The 19,044-nt window shown below is 39.0% G+C and overlaps 1 protein-coding gene across 19 annotated transcripts in view; it reads right to left on the bottom strand.

Annotated features, from left to right (window-relative positions):
• Positions 1-19,044, bottom strand: part of SLC44A5 (solute carrier family 44 member 5) — a 437,768-nt gene that overhangs the window by 52,351 nt on the left and 366,373 nt on the right. For all 19 annotated transcript variants that reach the window (XM_070078256.1, XM_070078247.1, XM_051857584.2 and 16 more), the window contains one exon: positions 10,611-10,695. In XM_070078256.1, the coding sequence (XP_069934357.1) occupies positions 10,611-10,695 (85 nt within the window). The remainder of the gene's footprint in view (positions 1-10,610; positions 10,696-19,044) is intronic.

The following is a 19,044-nucleotide window of genomic DNA, read 5'->3' as shown; positions in this document are numbered from 1 at the left end:
AAACAGGGAAACCTATCAGAAATGGATAGATTCCTGGACACATGCAACCTACCTAAATTGAACCAGGAAGACATCGAAAACCTAAACAGACCCATAACTGAGACAGAAATTGAAGCAGTAATAAAGGCCCTCCCAACAAAGAAAAGCCCAGGACCAGATGGATTCACTGCTGAATTCTACCAGACATTTAAAGAAGAACTAACTCCAATTCTTCTCAAACTATTCAGAACAATCGAAGAAGAGGGAATCCTCCCAAATTCTTTCTATGAAGCCAGCATCACCTTAATTCCTAAGCCGGAAAAAGATGCAGCACTGAAAGAGAATTACAGACCAATATCCCTGATGAACATAGATGCAAAAATCCTCAATAAAATTCTCGCCAATAGAATGCAACAACACATCAGAAAGATCATCCACCCAGACCAAGTGGGATTTATCCCTGGTATGCAGGGATGGTTTAATGTGCGCAAGACAATCAATGTGATACACCACATTAACAGACTGCAGAAGAAAAACCATATGATTCTCTCAATAGATGCCGAGAAAGCATTTGATAAAATACAACACCCGTTCATGATGAAAACTCTAAGCAAACTGGGTTTGGAAGGAACATTCCTCAATACAATCAAAGCAATCTATGAAAAACCCACAGCCAACATCCTATTGAATGGGGAAAAGTTGGAAGCATTTCCACTGAGATCTGGGACCAGACAGGGATGTCCACTCTCACCACTGCTATTCAATATAGTTCTGGAGGTTCTAGCCAGAGCTATTAGGCAAGAAAAAGAAATTAAAGGGATACAAATTGGGAAGGAAGAACTCAAACTATCCCTCTTTGCAGATGACATGATTCTTTATTTAGGGGACCCAAAGAACTCTACCAAGAGACTATTGGAACTCATAGAAGAGTTTGGCAAAGTAGCAGGGTATAAAATCAATGCACAAAAATCAACAGCCTTTGTATACACAGACAATGCCATGGCTGAGGAAGAACTTCTAAGATCAATCCGATTCACAATAGCTACAAAAACAATCAAATACCTTGGAATAAACTTAACCAAGGACGTTCAAGATCTCTACGATGTAAATTACAAAACCTTAAAGAAAGAAATAGAAGAGGATACCAAGAAATGGAAAAATCTTCCATGCTCATGGATTGGAAGAATCAATATCATCAAAATGTCCATTCTCCCAAAAGCAATTTATAGATTCAATGCAATACCAATCAAGATACCGAAGACCTTCTTCTCAGATCTGGAAAAATTGGTGCTGAAATTTATATGGAGGCACAAGAGACCTCGAATAGCTAAAGCAATCTTGTACAACAAAAAACAAAGCCGGAGGCATCACAATACCAGATTTCAGGACATACTACAGGGCAGTTGTAATCAAAACAGCATGGTACTGGTACAGAAACAGATGGATAGACCAATGGAACAGAATTGAAATACCAGAAATCAACCCAAACATCTACAGCCAACTTATATTTGATCAAGGATCTAAAACTAATTCCTTGAGCAAGGACAGTCTATTCAATAAATGGTGCTGGGAAAATTGGATTTCCACGTGCAGAATCATGAAGCAAGACCCCTACCTTACACCTTACACAAAAATCCACTCAACATGGATTAAAGACCTAAATCTACGACCTGACACCATCAAGTTACTAGAGAACATTGGAGAAACCCTTCAAGATATTGGCACAGGCAAAGAGTTTCTGGAAAAGACCCGGGAGGCACAGGCAGTCAAAGCCAAAATTAACTATTGGGATTGCATCAAATTGAGAAGTTTCTGTACTGCAAAAGAAACAGTCAGGAGAGTGAAGAGACAACCGTCAGAATGGGAAAAAATATTTGCAAACTATGCAACAGATAAAGGGTTAATAACCAGAATCTACAAAGAGATCAAGAAACTCCACAAAAACAAAACCAACAACCCAATTAAGAGATGGGCCAAGGACTTCAATAGACATTTTTCAAAAGAGGAAATCCAAATGGCCAACAGGCACATGAAAAAATGTTCAAGGTCACTAGCAATCAGAGAAATGCAAATCAAAACCACAATGAGGTTCCACCTCACCCCGGTTAGAATGGCTCACATTCAGAAATCTACCAACAACAGATGCTGGCGAGGATGTGGGGAAAAAGGGACACTAACCCACTGTTGGTGGGAATGCAAACTGGTGAAGCCACTATGGAAGTCAGTCTGGAGATTCCTCAGAAACCTGAAGATAACCCTACCATTCGACCCAGCCATCCCACTCCTTGGAATTTACCCAAAGGAATTTAAATTGGCAAACAAAAAAGCTGTCTGCACATTAATGTTTATTGCAGCTCAGTTCACAATAGCTAAGACCTGGACCCAACCTAAATGCCCATCAACGGTAGACTGGATAAAGAAATTATGGGACATGTACTCTTTAGAATACTATACCGCAGTAAAAAACAATGAAATCCAGTCATTTGCAACAAAATGGAGGAATCTGGAACACATCATGCTGAGTGAAATAAGCCAGTCCCAAAGGGACAAATACCATATGTTCTCCCTGATCGGTGACAACTGACTGAACACCAAAAAGGAAACCTGTTGAAGTGGAATGGACACTATGGGAAACGGTGACTTGATCAGCATAGCCCTGACTGTTAATGAACAACTTAATACATTATCCCTCTTAGTATTTTTTTTGTCTGTTCTACTTAATATGACTGGTTTAATTCTGTAATTAATACACAGTTATTCTTAAGTGTTGAAATTTAACTGAAATGTGATCCCTGTTAAACATAAGAGTAGGAATAAGAGAGGGAAGAGATATATAATTTGGGACATGCTCAAGCTGACTTGCCCCAAATGGTAGAGTTAGAAACATACCAGGGGACTCCGATTTAATCCCATCAAGGTGGCATGTACCAATGCCATCTCACTAGTCCAAGTGATCAATTTCAGTTCACAATTGATCATAATGAAAGGACTAAGAGTCAAAGGGAGCACATAAGCAAGTCTAGTACCAGCTAACACTAACCGATAGAATAAATAAAGGGGAGAGTGATCCAACATGGGAAGTGAGATACTCAGCAGACTCATAGAATGGCAGATGTCCTGAATGGCACTCTGGCCTCAGAGTCAGCCCTAAAGGCATTCAGATCTGGCTGAAAAGCCCATGAGAGTATTTCAGGCATGGAAAGCCAAGACACTCTGGCAAAAGATCTCTGTGAGTGAGATCTCAGTGGAAAGAACAGGTCTTCAAAGAAGGAGGTACCTTTCTCTGAAGGGAGGAGAGAACCTCCACTTTGACTATGACCTTGTCTAAACAAGATAAGAGTCGGAGAACTCAGAGGGCTTCCATAGCCTTGGAAACTCATGACTGGAGCATAGGGAGATTACTGATGCCATAGACAGGAGTGTCAATTGGTAAAGTCAACAACAGGAGTCACTGTGCACTTACTCCTCATGTAGGATCTCTGTCCTTAATGTGCTGTGCATTGAGATTTAATGCTATAACAAGTACTCAAATAATATATTTCACTTTGTGTTTCTATGGGGGTGCAAACTGTTGAAATCTTTACTTAATGCATACTAAACTGATCCTCTGTAAAAAAAAAAAAAAAAAAAAAAAAAAAAGAAAATATAAGAAAAGAAACTATCAACTCCCAACTTGACTCTCACTGGGATTAAACATGACAATAGGTCTGATCTGATTTCATCATCATTAAAAAAAAATCATCTATTATTTTTCACTTTATGTTTCTGTGTGGGAGCAAACTGTTGAAATCCTTACTTAATGTATACTAAGCTGATCTTCTGTATATTAAGATAATCGAAAATGAATCTTGATGTGAATGGAAGGGGAGAGGGAGTGGGAAAGGGGAGGGTTGTGGGTGGGAGGGACGGTATGGGGGGGAAGCCATAGTAATCCATAAGTCGTACTTTGGAAATTTATATTCATTAAATAAAAGTTAAAAAAAAATAAAAAAAAATAAAATAAAAATAAAAAAAACAAACTTCAGTTAAAAAAAATAAATAAATAAAATAAAATAAAATAAAATAGCTGAAGAACTAGAGACAGTCATTGCATCAAATATGCCCATAGTTTGGGGAAGATGTTTAAGGTTAATATAAATTCAATGTCAAAATTCACTGTAATTGGAGCTAAGATGAATAAATCATTAGCATATTAGGAAATATCCCATAGACATTTAAGAGTTTATTCCTATGATGTCAAAAGATAAGTGTACTAATTCCTGTACTGGATACACTTGTCATTTATAAAAGTGAGAACTGGAAGCACTTATGGTTCATGGCTTTAGAAGACGGCTGGGTCTACTGAATGGAAACCATGATGATGTCTACATTTAAACACTAGACACAAATAATGTATACTACACATCAGAAGTGCTAAGTATGCCACTCATAAAAAAAGGTCATTGAAATAGTAATGTGTAGTTTCTTAAATAGAAGCAAATCAAATTTCATAACAAACACAAATGAGCTATTAAAAACAATATAGCAACTTCTCTTTATTCTCTCCCTTGATCAGACCAATTTGTTTACTTCATATAGGGTGCTGATTAATAGCAATCATCATATAATTAGCCAAAAATGAAGGTCAGATTGAAGTTAGGTATACAAATTGATCACATTCTGTCCCTTAAATGCTTGTGACACATACCTGGACTATGCTGGCAGTTAACAAAAATATAATGCATAAAAATATAAGTTGTTTCATATACAGCATTGCCTGGCAGACCAAATGAAAGTCGTTGGAATTATTGGCAGCTAAAATGTATTCTGGATCAATTATGATTCTCTGTATACCACAAAGGGCACTTTAAAAAGTTTATTTATTTTTCTCTATTTGAAAGGCAAGAGAAAGATAGATTGATTTTCTGTCCATAGATTCACATCTCCAGTTCCCCCAACAGCCAGGGCTGGGCCAAACTCAAGCAAAGAGCCAGGATACTTCATCTGGGTCTCCCACATGGGTGCCAAGGACACAAGCACTTGAGCTGCCTGTAGTGGTGGCTTAATTAGTTGTGCCATAACGAAGTGCACTTGTATTGTAATTCTTTATCACTATTTTTATATCTTCAGTTCAGATAGGTTAAATACTGTAATGCAAATTAGGATTTGCTGCTAAGAAAGAGTTAGAGGATTAAAGCACTGTGTTATTTATGTGTAATGTAGTAAATCATTTGTGAAACTTACAACAAAAAGTTATACCATGCTAGTAGTTTTTTTGTTGTATCATGCAAATGATGGATTTATAGAATATACTAGAAAAATTCCTGAACTTGGAGTAGGAGGATATTCATTCACTTATTTATTCACTTGTTCATTCATTCAATAAACATTGGTCACCAACTTAGATGTTCAAGGCACCAGAGATGTAGTAGTGAACCAAACATATAAAACTATTTGCACTCAAACAGTTCATTCGCTAGTAGAGACAGATAACACATAATAAATACGGGATGAGCATCCTTAATTTGAAAATTCAAAATCAGAAATGTTCTGGAATATGAAACTTTTTTGAACACCAACAGTACTCTTAGGAAGTTTCCGATTTTGGAGTTTTTCAGATTTCAGTTTTTTGAATTAGAGATATGAACCTGATAAGATCTATGTAAATATTCCAAAATCTGAAAAACTGCACAATTTGAAATACTTCTGGTCCCAAGTATTTCAGATACGGGTTATTCAACCTGCAAGTGAAATGTTTTCAGAAGATGGTAATAAATGTCAGGGGAAAAATAAGGCTAGATAGTAGGCTAGAAAGTGAGAAGTAGCTGCATGAGATTCCAATTTTAAATAGGTAATCAAGAAAGATCTCACTAGGAAGGTAATATTTGCAGTAAGACTTGAAAAAGGCCAGTGATCAAGCCATACAATCATTTGGAGGAAGAGTACTTTAGATGGGAAAAGTCTGAAGCTCTGAGGCAGGAAGTTTTTTGGATCCTTGGGAGATGGCAAGGATTATCCAAGTGCAGTAAGCATAGGGATTGCAATAGGATATACAGCCAGGCAGCACAGGATCTTACAGGTTGAATTTGGTTTCAACATGGACAATTCATGAAGCTATTAGGCCATTTGAGTGAAGAACAAACATAATCTCAATTATATTTAACAGGATCACATTGGCTGCTGGATGAAAAAGAGATTCCAAAGGTCAGAGGGGCAGGGATAGAGGCAGAAAGGCTAGCCAAGTCACTGAATTCATCTAGAAAAGAGATGACTGGTTCCCTGAATTATGCAAGAGGTGGTGAGAAGTAGTTGGTTCAGAGTATATTTTGAAGAGAGACAAGGAATTAGCTACAGCTCAAACATGAGTGTGAGAGGAGAAAAGGGTAACTCCATGGTATTTGGAGCTGGCGTTGATGTAGGGAAGACTGTTAGTAGTGGAAAACAATTTTAGAGATGGACTTAGATATTATAAACCCAGTTTAAATGTAATAAATTCAAAATGACAACTAAATATCCATGTAGAGACACTGTATAGTTGGTTTGATTTGAAGGTGTGGAATTCAAAGAGAAGACTTATTTGGAGACTTAAATTGGAGAAGCCAGCATATAGACAGTGTTAAACCCATAAGACTTGATAAGACCATCAAAAAAGTAGGTGCAGAGTTAGAAGAGGACTAAACTTGGTGGGATAGGGAACTCTAATGTTTAGAGATATGGGAGAGACCAAAAGAACCCAGCAAAGGAGACTGATACAATAGGTAGTAGCCAGAGAGCTAGGAGATATAGAAGAATACTATGCCTTGGAAGTCCAGTGAAGAAAGCATTTTAAGGAGGAGGGATTAAACATTGCTGTTAGATTAAATAAACATGGATTAAAAATTGCTCATTGGTTTAATAATGAGGTCAATGTTATCATTTGGGGGAAATGTTATCAGTTGAGTGAAATTGGAGTATGGATAAAAGCCTCAATGGGAAATACAGGAAACTGTTTATTTATTCACTTTTAGAATATTAGCAGTAAATTATGTTTATTTTATTTTTTAATTTATTTTTTGAAGAATACAAATTTCACAAGTACAACTTTACGAATACAGTTTTTCTTTCCACCATATCCACTATCCCACCCACACTTTCACCCCTCCTCCTCCTCCCTCTCCCCTTACCAGTCCCATTCTCCATTAAGATTCATTTCAATTAACTTCATGCACAGAAGACGAACTCTATACTAAGTAAAGATTTCAACAATTTGCACACACACACACACACACAAAACTGAGAACTAGTTTTACGTTTAACTCTCATAATACAACTCACTGAGGACAGAGGTCCTGCATGGGGAGTTAGTGCACAGTGACTCCTGTTGTTAATTTAACAATTAACACTCTTCTGTACGACATCAGTGACCACCTGAGGCTCTTGAGGTGAGCTGCCTAGGCTATGGAAGCCTTTTGAGTCCACAAACTCCGTCATTATTTAGACAAGGCCATAAACAAAGTAGAAGTTCTCTCCTCCCATTAGAGAAAAACACATCCTTCTTTGATGGCCACTTCTTTCCACTGGGGTTGCACCCGCTGAGGTAGTCATGTAGGACATTTTTTGCTGTAGGGTCTTGGCTTTCCATGCCTAACATGCTCTCATGAGCTTTTCAGCCAGACCAGGAAGCCTTAAGGGCTGATTCTGAGGTCAGAGTGTTACTTAAAGCAATTGTCATTCTATGAGTCTGCTGTGCAGACTGCTTCCCATTTTGGAACATTCTCTCCTTTTTAATTCTATCTATTATTATTACCAGACACTTGATCCTATTTATATGATCACTTTCACATTTAGTCCTACCTATATGCTCATTTTAACACTTAATCTGATCACTTTAACAACTAAGATGACATTTTTACCACCAAGCTTAATGAGATTTGGAGTCCCATGACAGAAGTAAATCTTTAAGAATGTAGGCAGAACTATACAGCCTTACAGTTTCAAATTTCCTCCTCCCTCTCTTATTCCCACTCTTATTTTTTACTGAGATCTATTTTCAGCTGACTTTATAAACATATGATTAACATAAAGAGTTCAACAAATAATGCTAAGGAAAAAAACCAAAAAAACAAAAATTATTTTTGGAGGGGGGGTTTGAGTGCACTTCCATCCTTTAGTCCATTCCCAAAATGCCCACAATAGCCCCTCAGATCCGAAAATGCAAGCTACTTCTCCCATATGGGTGGCAGGGACGCAATTACTTGAGCCATCCCTATTGCCTCCCAGGGTCTATAGTAGCAGGAAGTTAGAGTTGGGAGCAGAGCTAGACTTTGATATTAAATACAGGCATCTCAGCTGATAGGCCAAATGCCTGCCTGCCCCATGAGGAAAAGATTTAAACATGTGAATATAGGCTATTCTTTAGAGGACTATCTGGTTGAGAAGAGGCACAGATATATGGAGCAAAGGCTGGAGGGGAATGTGAACTCAAGTAGAGAAAATTTATGATAAAAAATAACAACTTATTTGTATATTATTGGAGATGACTTAGCAGAGGAGGAAAAATGATAATAAGAGGAAAAACAGTAAATTTATGGAGTGACTGAGCATGTAGAGAGTATGAGGTCTAATGCACAAATGGATTCCTTAGTGTCAGCAGAATAGCAGTTTACCCACGGTAAGAGAAGAGGAGGTAGAGTGAATACATTAACATAGATGAAGATAGAAAGGCAAGTAGATGTCAGAGTGGAAGCTTTCTGAACGTTTTACTTTCTCAGTGTGGTAAAAAGTAAATTTAGAGGCTGGCTAGAGATTGGGAAGGAGATCTCAGAGGGCAAAGAGAGAGAAAATGGTGTGAACTTTCTTTTCCAGGGAAGCAGACTAGAGAATGGACAAAAGGTCTGCAGCATGGTGATGGTAGGACAGCACTAGGGACTCACTTGGAGCTGGGTACTGAATTTAAAAGACTTCTGTATATTTTTATCCAAGAACACATAGCCTCTGGGTTCAGGCATGGATAAATGAGAGGGAGCAAAGGCACTGAGTGTTTATATAAGTGAGTAATTTTAATGAGGGACTGTGTTAGGGAAGTCAGGTAAAGAGGGAGATGAAAACATGGGGGACTGAGGGCCACTTAGGAGATTAGTATGGTGGTTTGTAGGTACAGAGAGGTAGAAAGAGCAACGGCAATGGAATGCTAGAGGAATTGAGATGAACAGGAAGTGGAATGCTTGAAAATGAGATTATATAGAGTGGTAATTATCAGTACTGATAAGGTAGAGGATATGATCTTGAGGGAGGGGCAGAGGTAATCATAGAACTAAAATATCAACACACCAAGTATGATTCAGGCTCAACAAAAATAAGATTTCAAAAGTCTTTGGGGAATGATGAGGAAGCAAAGCAACAGGCAGATTTCCAACCAAATTCTAAGGAAGATCATTGGTTGTGGTTTTTGGCACAGGGAAGCAAAAAGCAAGCTAGGCAGAAGCCTGCTAAGTTTCTGAAGCACTTGAAATGTCGTCAATGCTAAGGTAACCTAAAAAAGCCTTTGACTGCTACATAATCATTGAGGCCCTGAACTTGCACAATAGGAAGTGGAGTTTCAAAGCTGGATGGCCCTCAAGAAGGGCCTCCATCAGCACTAGTGTGGCCTGGAGACTCATGGGCAGGAAATAACCTCTCAGGTGACTGAGTGAAAGGATACAGGATGCAATGGATATGAGAGTTCCTCTTGCAGAACACAATCCAGGTTGAATGAAGGACATTCTCCATTGCCATGACCATAATAATATGTATTTGCCACTTTTCTCATTCTGAATGGGAACTTGCAATCTAACTTCCCTATCCCTGTTCCTCGTTGTGTGTTTAGAATCAAAACTTGATGGAGAGAACTATGAAGCACTTAGGCATCCTGAACTTCATTAAAGACAGCAATACTTGGACCTCAGGGTTTTCCTTTGGAAAGATTAAGGGTATTACAGTCCAGACTAAGGATAGACTAAAGATACAACTGACTGTCTACTGAGGTTTGTGTTTCTTGAGCCATTTATTTTGTGGTGTTGAATAGGCTGTTCAGCTCATAACCACACTGCTTTTATCCTTCCTCCTTGCATCTAGGTTTGACCATAGAACACTAGTTTATGCCTATAGCATAAAGAAGAAAAGCAATGTGTGACACTTCTGATCCAAGGCTCTTAACAGAGGTGTGCTTTGTTGGTCTTCACTGTGGCCTACAGGCATCTGGGTGTAGATCAGAAGGAGGACATCCTGGACAGCAGAGTTTGACAGAGAGTCAAACTGACCGCAAACACATCTTGTACTTTTACATGGTCAAAAACCAAACATTATTGTGGTAAGTCTTTAAAAGCTATGGTTTATTAGTTATAGTAGATAGCTTTACTCTAATACACTACTGGGAAAATACCTCCACTTCTCTAAGCTGCAGTTATTTATTCATAATAAGTGATTGGACAAAATAATCACCAAGGACTAAAATGATTAATCCCTGCTCAATTTTAATTATATATGAATAAGCATGAGTTACTACTTCCGTCTTGGAATCTTCTACAAATTCATAATTAACCACACACCTAGAGAATGCAAGTGGAATTTCTGAATTGCGTCATCCAAGCTCGCTCAAAGTTACCTCCATTATCAGGGGGTATCTCTTGCCTTACCTGTGTGGTAGGGCACTGTAGGTTTATCATCACAGAGGGACTGGTACAGCTGAACAGGTTAAAGTAAAACAAAATGGTCTTGTTCCTTTTAAGAGAGAAAACAAGAAAGAATCCTTTTAGTGACCATTGAAATGTTGCATACATTTCATACCTCAAACACTTTTCATATATAACCTTTAAAAATTGGTTTCATTTTCTCTAGACAGCTGTAATGTATTTCCCAAATTCCCTGTAAGATGCCTAAAACTGAAAGCATCTTTTCATTACAGTAAAAAGTTGAAATAATCAAATTGCTCACTAGCAGGGAATTGGTTAAATACAGAATCATACATCCATAAAATGAAAGATGATGTTGCCATTGAAAATAATGATGGAGAACATGTTTAATGTAAGGAAAAATTCACAATACATTAATTTTAGGAAGCAAGTTCTTAAAGAATATTAAAGTATAACTTGATTTAAATTTTGTAAAATAGGCAAAATATGTAAGCAGAAACAAATTTTATTTAAATAATTGTTTAGTTATTTTTCTGCTTTTATAGATTTCTTAAAGTCAATATGTATTACTTTGATAATCTGAAAAAATATAAATATATTGAGTGATATTTTCTTTCTGTGGAAATTAGTCGGTGGTAGATTAATGGGAAAGATCAATATTCATTATCACTAGCTTTAAGTGAAATATATTCCACTGTTTGACAAGCTCTGGTTCTTTTGAGATTCAATTTCTGTATCAGTAAAATGAAGATAATACCTGCTCTACCAGTGATGTTCAGAGGATCTAAGATAATGTGTAGTGGATTCAAGACAAATGATTGTTCAACTTTAGTGTGTGTAAGCTTTTGTGGAAATGTTTGGTGTTTGTGGAAATTTTTGATTTCTGATATTTTTCAACCGTTAAGAGCCCAAATCACTGGATTTGGGGTCCAGGAATTAGCATCTTTCTCCATAGGCTCCCCAGTACATTCAGATACAGGTGGTCTACGAACCACATCTTGGGAAATACAACCCTAAATATCCAAGAAGACTAAATATCCCACCAGAAATAGAATAGAAGGAAAACTACAGACTCTCTCCTACTCCAAATTCCTTTGCAGAGTTGATGCTAAGCTGGAAGATGGGGAAAATGAGACTGAATTTTAAAATGGACTACACTGAATTTATCAGAAAATGTCCAGAGAGCTGTGTAATCTACCTTGGATGCCAAAGTAAGAAGAAGGGAGATTTGAAAGACCATTTTTTAAAAAAATTTTTTATAAAGTTTAATGGGGCCAATAAGGCATATAAATTGTGTTCTGGCAGACATTAAGACCTGCTTTCTCTTACCAAAGAAAATGGCATATGTTTTATCAAAATTTGACAATTGAGAGTAAAGGATACTGAGATTAAGCTTCAGAACACCAACTTAAACAAAACAACCAAAAAATTAGTAACTCAACCTGGAAAGAGGAACTAGAACGAAGGCATAAAGGGGAGATTAAATATGCATTCCTCAATCTCAAAATCCTGTAGGAGCAAGAGTTCTGGCTGCTTCTGAGCAAAGCGTCATTAAAAGCAATGATAGCTGAAAAATACACTCATTTCATGTTTGTATCTTGTAGAGTTCAAATGGCTCAGAAACTTGGTTATAAATTCATATACACTATCCACAAGGCTACTTTGAGATCCTTAAATGATGATTTGGCTCTTTCACTACCCAAGCAACTACATTGTACACACAGTCTTACCACACATGGGATTTAAATTTGGACCTAAGCAAATGAATAACTTATTATATGTCATAGGTCATTGGGATCCCTCAGGAGTAGTGAAAAGTGTGAGTGGCACATCAGTAAGTGTCACGAGTTCACAGTTTGTAACACTGATTTATAAACTGTAAAATGCTGCATATACTCAAGTTAGTCACCAGATTATGCTATCCTCAGGGTAAGGTTTATACCCTATTCATCTTTATAGCCCAATCTTGCCAAACTTCAGCCTAGTCCTTGGCCCAGTCTAGCCACTTATCAAATGGGGAATGAATGAGACAAATTCCAAAGTAAGTTTTTGCAGTCTTAGTGAGCATCTTCCTTAGTTTTTCATTAGAAATCTATAGTAACCCTACCATGGTCTCTCTCAGACACCCCTGCATTTCAGTGGGTCTGATTCCTTAGGTAGAGGTGACTGCACCTGAGCAGTTCTGTGTGAGTGATTGAAGAAGCAATTCACTATTTAACTTGAATTATATTTCCAAGAAGAAACAGCAGCAAACTACCAGCTCCAGATGGTATACTGAGCAAGAAAGTCCGTCTCTTCTATCCTAAGAGTCAATGAAATAAAATAAACACAAAAACCCAGAATAAACCTTACCACCAAAGCTAAAAATGTGGATGATGGGATTTTTCTCATAATTGAACAAAAAAGTTCAATTTTTGGAAGAGGGAATGAATATGGACATGTGTTGAATGATGAATGCACCACTCAAGGCAATAGAGAGGGCAGGACAGGATTTGCCTGTTAGAAATTATGAAACACACTGGGCTCAGAGTTGAGAGTGAGAAATGTGGCCCAAAGGAGGGGGATTAATTAAAGATTTCTAGGTATATGTCCAATTCACATCAGCACCTTTGTACTTCAATATTTAGAATTCCAGCATCCAGGAAAAAGAGAAAACCAGAGATCTCTTTTTTTTTTTTTTTTTTTTTTTTTTGGCAGGCAGAGTTAGACAGAGAGAGAGAGAGAAAGGTCTTCCTTTTCCATTGGTTCACCCCCCAAATGGCTGCTACGGCTGGCACGCTGCGCTGATCCAAAGCCAGGAGTCAGGTGCTTCCTTCTGGTCTCCCATATGGGTGCAGGGCCCAAGCACTTGGGCCGTCCTCCACTGCCCTCCCAGGCCACAGCAGAGAGCTGGACTGGAAGAGGAACAACCGGGACAGAATCTGGCGCCCCAACTGGGACTAGAACCCAGGGTGCTGGCATTGCAGGTGGAGGATTAGCCAAGTGAACTGTGGTGCTGGCCAAGAGATCTCTTTTGTTGTGTAAACATTCTGGGTAGAGCAAAAGCTTTTGTGGGATTTGGTACCCCAGCCTACAGTCCATACAGTGAAAGCCAGTGTCTGAAATCACCCCACACAGCACAGAGGCCTCCCAAGAAAACTGTCCCATACACAGCAGTAAAGCAACTCCACACAAACTCAGTCCTCCTTTCTTTGGGAGCAACTGGATGTTCTGGTAGCATCAGATGTAAAAGAGGAATCAGAATACAAAAGAGAAAGACTAAGGTAGGCAAACAGAAACTGATGTTGGAAGAAATTAAAATAATTCAGGGTATAGGAGGGACCTTTTAAAAACTTCCCATATACTCAGAGTAATTGAAGCATATTAACCAACAAGCAAAAGTGTGTTGTCAGTGCTGGCATTGTGGTATAGTAGGTTAAACTACTACCTGTAACACTGGCATCCCATATCAGAGTGCCAGGTTGGGTTCCTGCTGCTCTGCTTCCATTCCATCTCCTTGCTAATGCACCTGGGAAAGCAGTGGAAGATGGACAAAGTCCTTGGGCCCCTGCCATACATGCAGGAGATCCAGATGGAGTTCCATGCTCTTTGAACCAGCCCTAGCTGTGTAGGCATTTGGGGAGTGAACCAGTGGATGGAAGATCTCTCTGTCTCTCTTTCACTTTGCCTTTCTTTTTTTTAAAGATTTATTTATTTATTTATTTGAAAGTCAGAGTTACACAGAGAGAAGGAGAGGGAGAGAGAGGGAGAAAGAGAGAGTGAGAGCGAGGTCTTCCATCCACTGGTTCACTTCCCAATTGGTGGCAACAGCCGGAGCTACACCAATCTGAAGCCAGGAGCCAGGATCCAGGAGCCAGTAGCCAGGAGCTTCCTCTGGGTCTCCCACATGGGGGCAGGGGCCCAAGGACTTGGGCCATCTTCTACTGCTTTCCCAGGCAATAGCAGAGAGCTGGATCAGAAGTAGAGCAGCCAGGACTCGAACCAGCGTCCATATGGGATGCCAGCACTTCAGGCAGCAGCTTTACTTGCTATGCCACAGCACCGGCCCCTCATTTTGCCTTTCAAATAAATAAAAATAAATCTTTTTTAAAAATGTGATGTTACTATAAATAAACAGAAGACAAGAAAGGGCTCATAGAAATTAAAAATGTGATTGCTACAATAAAAAAATCTAAAAAAGCTGAAAGAAAATAGATAAAAATCTAGAATATAGAACAAAAAGTCAGAGATGGAAAATCCAAGAGAAAACAAGAGGTATTAAGACCGACCCAGGAGGTCTAAGCTATGAATAAGAGTTCCAAAAAGGAAACCAACAAAATGTAAGGGATGAAAAACAGCAAAGAGCTTATATAAGAAAAATTTCCACAGCTGATAAGACTCAGAGTTGTTCAGTCATTGAGGACTGAAACAAGGAATTAAAAAAAAAAAGACTTACATAAAATTTGGAGATTTCAGGACACCAAGAACAAAGAAATGATTTTAAACAGTTTTCTCGAGATAAAAAAATGTCACTGCAAAGTATGTGAATCTGACTATCATCCCACATATTGGAAACAAAAACCAGTGGGGCAGTGTCTTCAGATTTCTAGAGGGAATAGTCTCTCAAGCTACAATTCTTCAGTCTAATGCTCTCCCAGCTGAGCTATTTCAGCAATCGCTTCAAGCTATAATTCTACAGTGACATCACCAATCACATATAAAGAGAGAAAGGACAAGAAAAAGAGAGAGAGAAAAAAAAAAGACATTCCCAGGGACTCTGCAAGTTTACTTCCTGTGCTTTCTTTTCCTACAGAGGTGATGGAAAAGGTTTGACAGTGCATGGGACATACTTACACTAAAAGTATGATTTGTTGCTTATCTGAAATTAAAATTTAATCAGTCATTCTGTTTTTATTTGTTAAATCTGGCAACTCTAGAAATCATTCCAATGTAATAAGATAGAGGGGCCCTGGAATTAACACTAGGCAATAGATCTATATTTTATTAGATTCTGAGTAGAACAAAAGGACAGAAGTTCTGTAAGGTGGTTCTTCTGAGAAAAGTGGGGTCTTTGAAAAGTAGTGATTTGGATGGTATAAATGTACATGGTCCCATCGAAGGCTATATAAGAAAAAACTTGTGAGCAAACAACAAATCATACAAGAAAATCCTTGATTTATGCTGATAGTAAGGTATGTAGTTTGACTTTGATTCAGGGACATGAATGAAATGAAAATCTAATGACCTGATACTGAATAATGTTTATGTAATTATGACAAAGGAAAAATCTTCTTTTGTTTCTAACTTCTAGAATCGATGTACCAATAGAGTGTGCCAGATTCTGTTGCAGTGACAGAACTAAACATATAGAGTGACAAATATGATCACATAAGATGGTAAATATACAAAGTGGAAGGAAAGAGAAAGATGGAGAGAAGGGTAGGGAGGATGATACTCTCAGAAATAAACAGTTGAGAAACCGACAAGCTAGGAGGAAGAATAGAGATATTAGTATATTTAGTATACTTAGATACCTATTAGTTAAATATTAGTATATTTAAAGTTACAAAATAACATAATGAAATCAAAAGCAGTAATTTAACTACCAAACAGGGAGGAAGGGGGATCAGGAAAAGGAATAGTATGAGTTCAATCTTCATTTTCCGTAGCAGGCTGTCAGTGGGTACTGTCTAAAGTTAATAAAGCACAAAATAAAAGAATAAGCATATTACTTAAAATTATATACATGTAAACTACCAGAAGAACTAAAACCAGAAATAGAAGATTGTGGAATAAAACTGGGTAAGGCAGCAGGTGTTGTGGCACAGCAGGTGAAGCTTGCCACACCACATCCCATAGCAGAGTGCCAATTTGAGTCCCAACTACCCTGCTTTTGATTCAGCTCCCTGCTAACACACCTGGGAAGCAGCAGACGATGGCTCACGTACTTGAGTCCCTGCCACTCAGGTGGAAGACTTAGATGGAGTTCCAGGCTCCTGGCTTTGGCCTGGCCCAATCCTGGCTATCGAGGTCATTTAGGGAGAGAACCACTGAACCTCAACATCTCTTTCTTTCTCATCTCTTTCTATCTCCCTCTCTCTCTTTGTCTGTATCTCTGTCTCTATCTCTTACTCTAATAAATCTTTGCAATTAAAAATATCCTGTATGGGCCGGCGCCGTAGCTCACTAAGCTAATCCTCCGCCTTGCAGCGCCGGCACCGGTCAGGGTGCCTGATTCTGTTCTGGTTGCCCCTCTTCCAGGCCAGCTCTCTGCTGTGGCCAGGGAGTGCAGTGGAGGATGGCCCAAGTGCTTGGGCCCTGCACCCCATGGGAGACCAGGATAAGTACCTGGCTCCTGCCATCAGATCAGCGCGGTGCACCGGCCGCAGCATGCCAGCCACGGCGGCCATTGGAGGGTGAACCAACGGCAAAGGAAGACCTTCCTCTCTGTCTCTCTCTCTCACTGTCCACTCTGCCTGTCCAAAAAAAATATATATATATCCTGTATGTTAGGAGTCTTGGCATTATTTTCATTATAAGCTCTTCAATTCTGTTTGGTTTACTTTCACATGCATATATTGTTTTGATACCCATTTTAAAAATTAAACCAAGTAGTAGACATGGGCTTGTAGTGTGTTCAGTCAAACAGACTTGTGGGACACTCTTGCTATTTTGTGTTCTTTTCAGTAAAGTGAAAACAAAGCTGTTAGTGATTCACTTAGATGTCAATTACAGCAGAAAACTTGCCCAGAAGACTTTTGTCTTCTTAATCTTCCTGTTTCTTTATCAGAACCTCTTTCAGAAGGGATGATATTTCTGTCTAATTTGACAATGGTACTGCATCAGATAAGGTTCAGTTGTGTGAACATAACCTTTATAAGGTGAAGTTTTTGTAATAGCCAGAAGGTGGCATCAAAATCAATCAAGTTTTTGCTTTTTAGTGGAAATCTCAAAGAAAAGGTCTGTACCCAAGTGCTGTGAACAACTTCCCTGAAATTCAAAAGGCAGAGAAAGTTACACACAACAAAGCAGCCCTGTTCCTTTGAAGTTTGTTTGAACTTTTTTTTTTTTTTTTTTTGACAGGCAGAGTTAGACAGTGAGAGAGAGAGAGAGAGACAGAGAAAGGTCTTCCTTTTCCGTTGGTTCACCCCCCAAGTGGCTGCTACGGCCAGCGCGCTGTGCAGATCCAAAGCCGGGAGCCAGGTGCTTCTCTTGGTCTCCCAAGCGGGTGCAGGGCCCAAGCATTTGGGCCATCCTCCACTGCACTCCCGGGCCACAGCAGAGAGCTGGCCTGGAAGAGGAGCAACCGGGACAGAATCCGGCGCCAGGACCCTGACTAGAACATGGGGTGCTGTTGCTGCAGGCGGAGGATTAGCCTAGTGAGCTGCGGCGCCGGCCTGTTTCAACTGTTTTGACACTTTTGAAAACTGGTATTTCTCTTAAAGTCCTTTTTGTTAGACATGCGCAAAGCACAGAAGGCTGAACTCCACATTCCAAATAGTATTACACAGTCTGTAAACTGTCCAATTATGTGGAATGTCTCCCAGAGTGGAGAATCCAAGGATTGCTGTAAGTACATCATGACACCCACAAGCACAAACTGCTGAGATTAACAATAATGTTCCAGTGGATTTGGCTGCCAAATACTCATCCTGACGTAGATAGATTTCATTTTGGCATAGAAGTATACACACATACACACACACACATTTATTTGTATGTGTCATTTTTTTTTTAAAAGATTTATTTATTTATTTGAAAGGCAGAATTACAGAGAAAGAGGGAGAGACAAAGACAGAGATAGAGGAAGAGAGAGACAGAGGGGAAGACAGAGAGTGAGCGAGAATTTTTCATCTGCTAGCTTACTCCTTAAATGGCTGTAATGGCCAGGTTTGAGAGAGGCCAAAGCCAGGAGCCAGGAACTCCAACCGGGTCTCCCAGGTGGGTGGCAGGCGCCCAGGCATTTGGGCCATATTCTGTTGCTTTCTCAGGCCCTCATAGGGAGCTGCTATCAGAAGTGCAGCAGCTGAGGTAAGAATTGGCGCCTTATGGGATGCTGGTGTTGGAAGAGGCAGCTTTATCTGCTGAGCCACAGTGCCAGCCCATGTTATATGTGATTTTAAAATAACAATAATAATAATAATTAATGATACTTTTCAGCAACTATGCTCAAGATTTTTAGGCCTAGCTTAAACATATACCATGGAGAACTAATTTTACTGCAGCCCTATTAGCGTGCAGCCTAAAGAGCACAGGATTTGAATTTAGAACACGCTATCTTTAGCCTTCAGTATTCAGTTGAACATTATCAAGCAGTATCCTTTCTGAATTTGAGTTCCCTAATTTTCTAAATGAGAGTAATAATGATGATTTATGAGGATCTGATAAGTTCTTTATATTGACCTCCACTGTAGGAGCAAATTACTCTTATCTGTGTTTATTCCTTTATTCTCACTCA

This window comes from Oryctolagus cuniculus, chromosome 7 (genome assembly GCF_964237555.1).
Source record: "Oryctolagus cuniculus chromosome 7, mOryCun1.1, whole genome shotgun sequence".
NCBI lineage: Eukaryota > Metazoa > Chordata > Mammalia > Lagomorpha > Leporidae > Oryctolagus > Oryctolagus cuniculus.
This window is presented reverse-complemented; position numbering and strand designations above follow the sequence as displayed.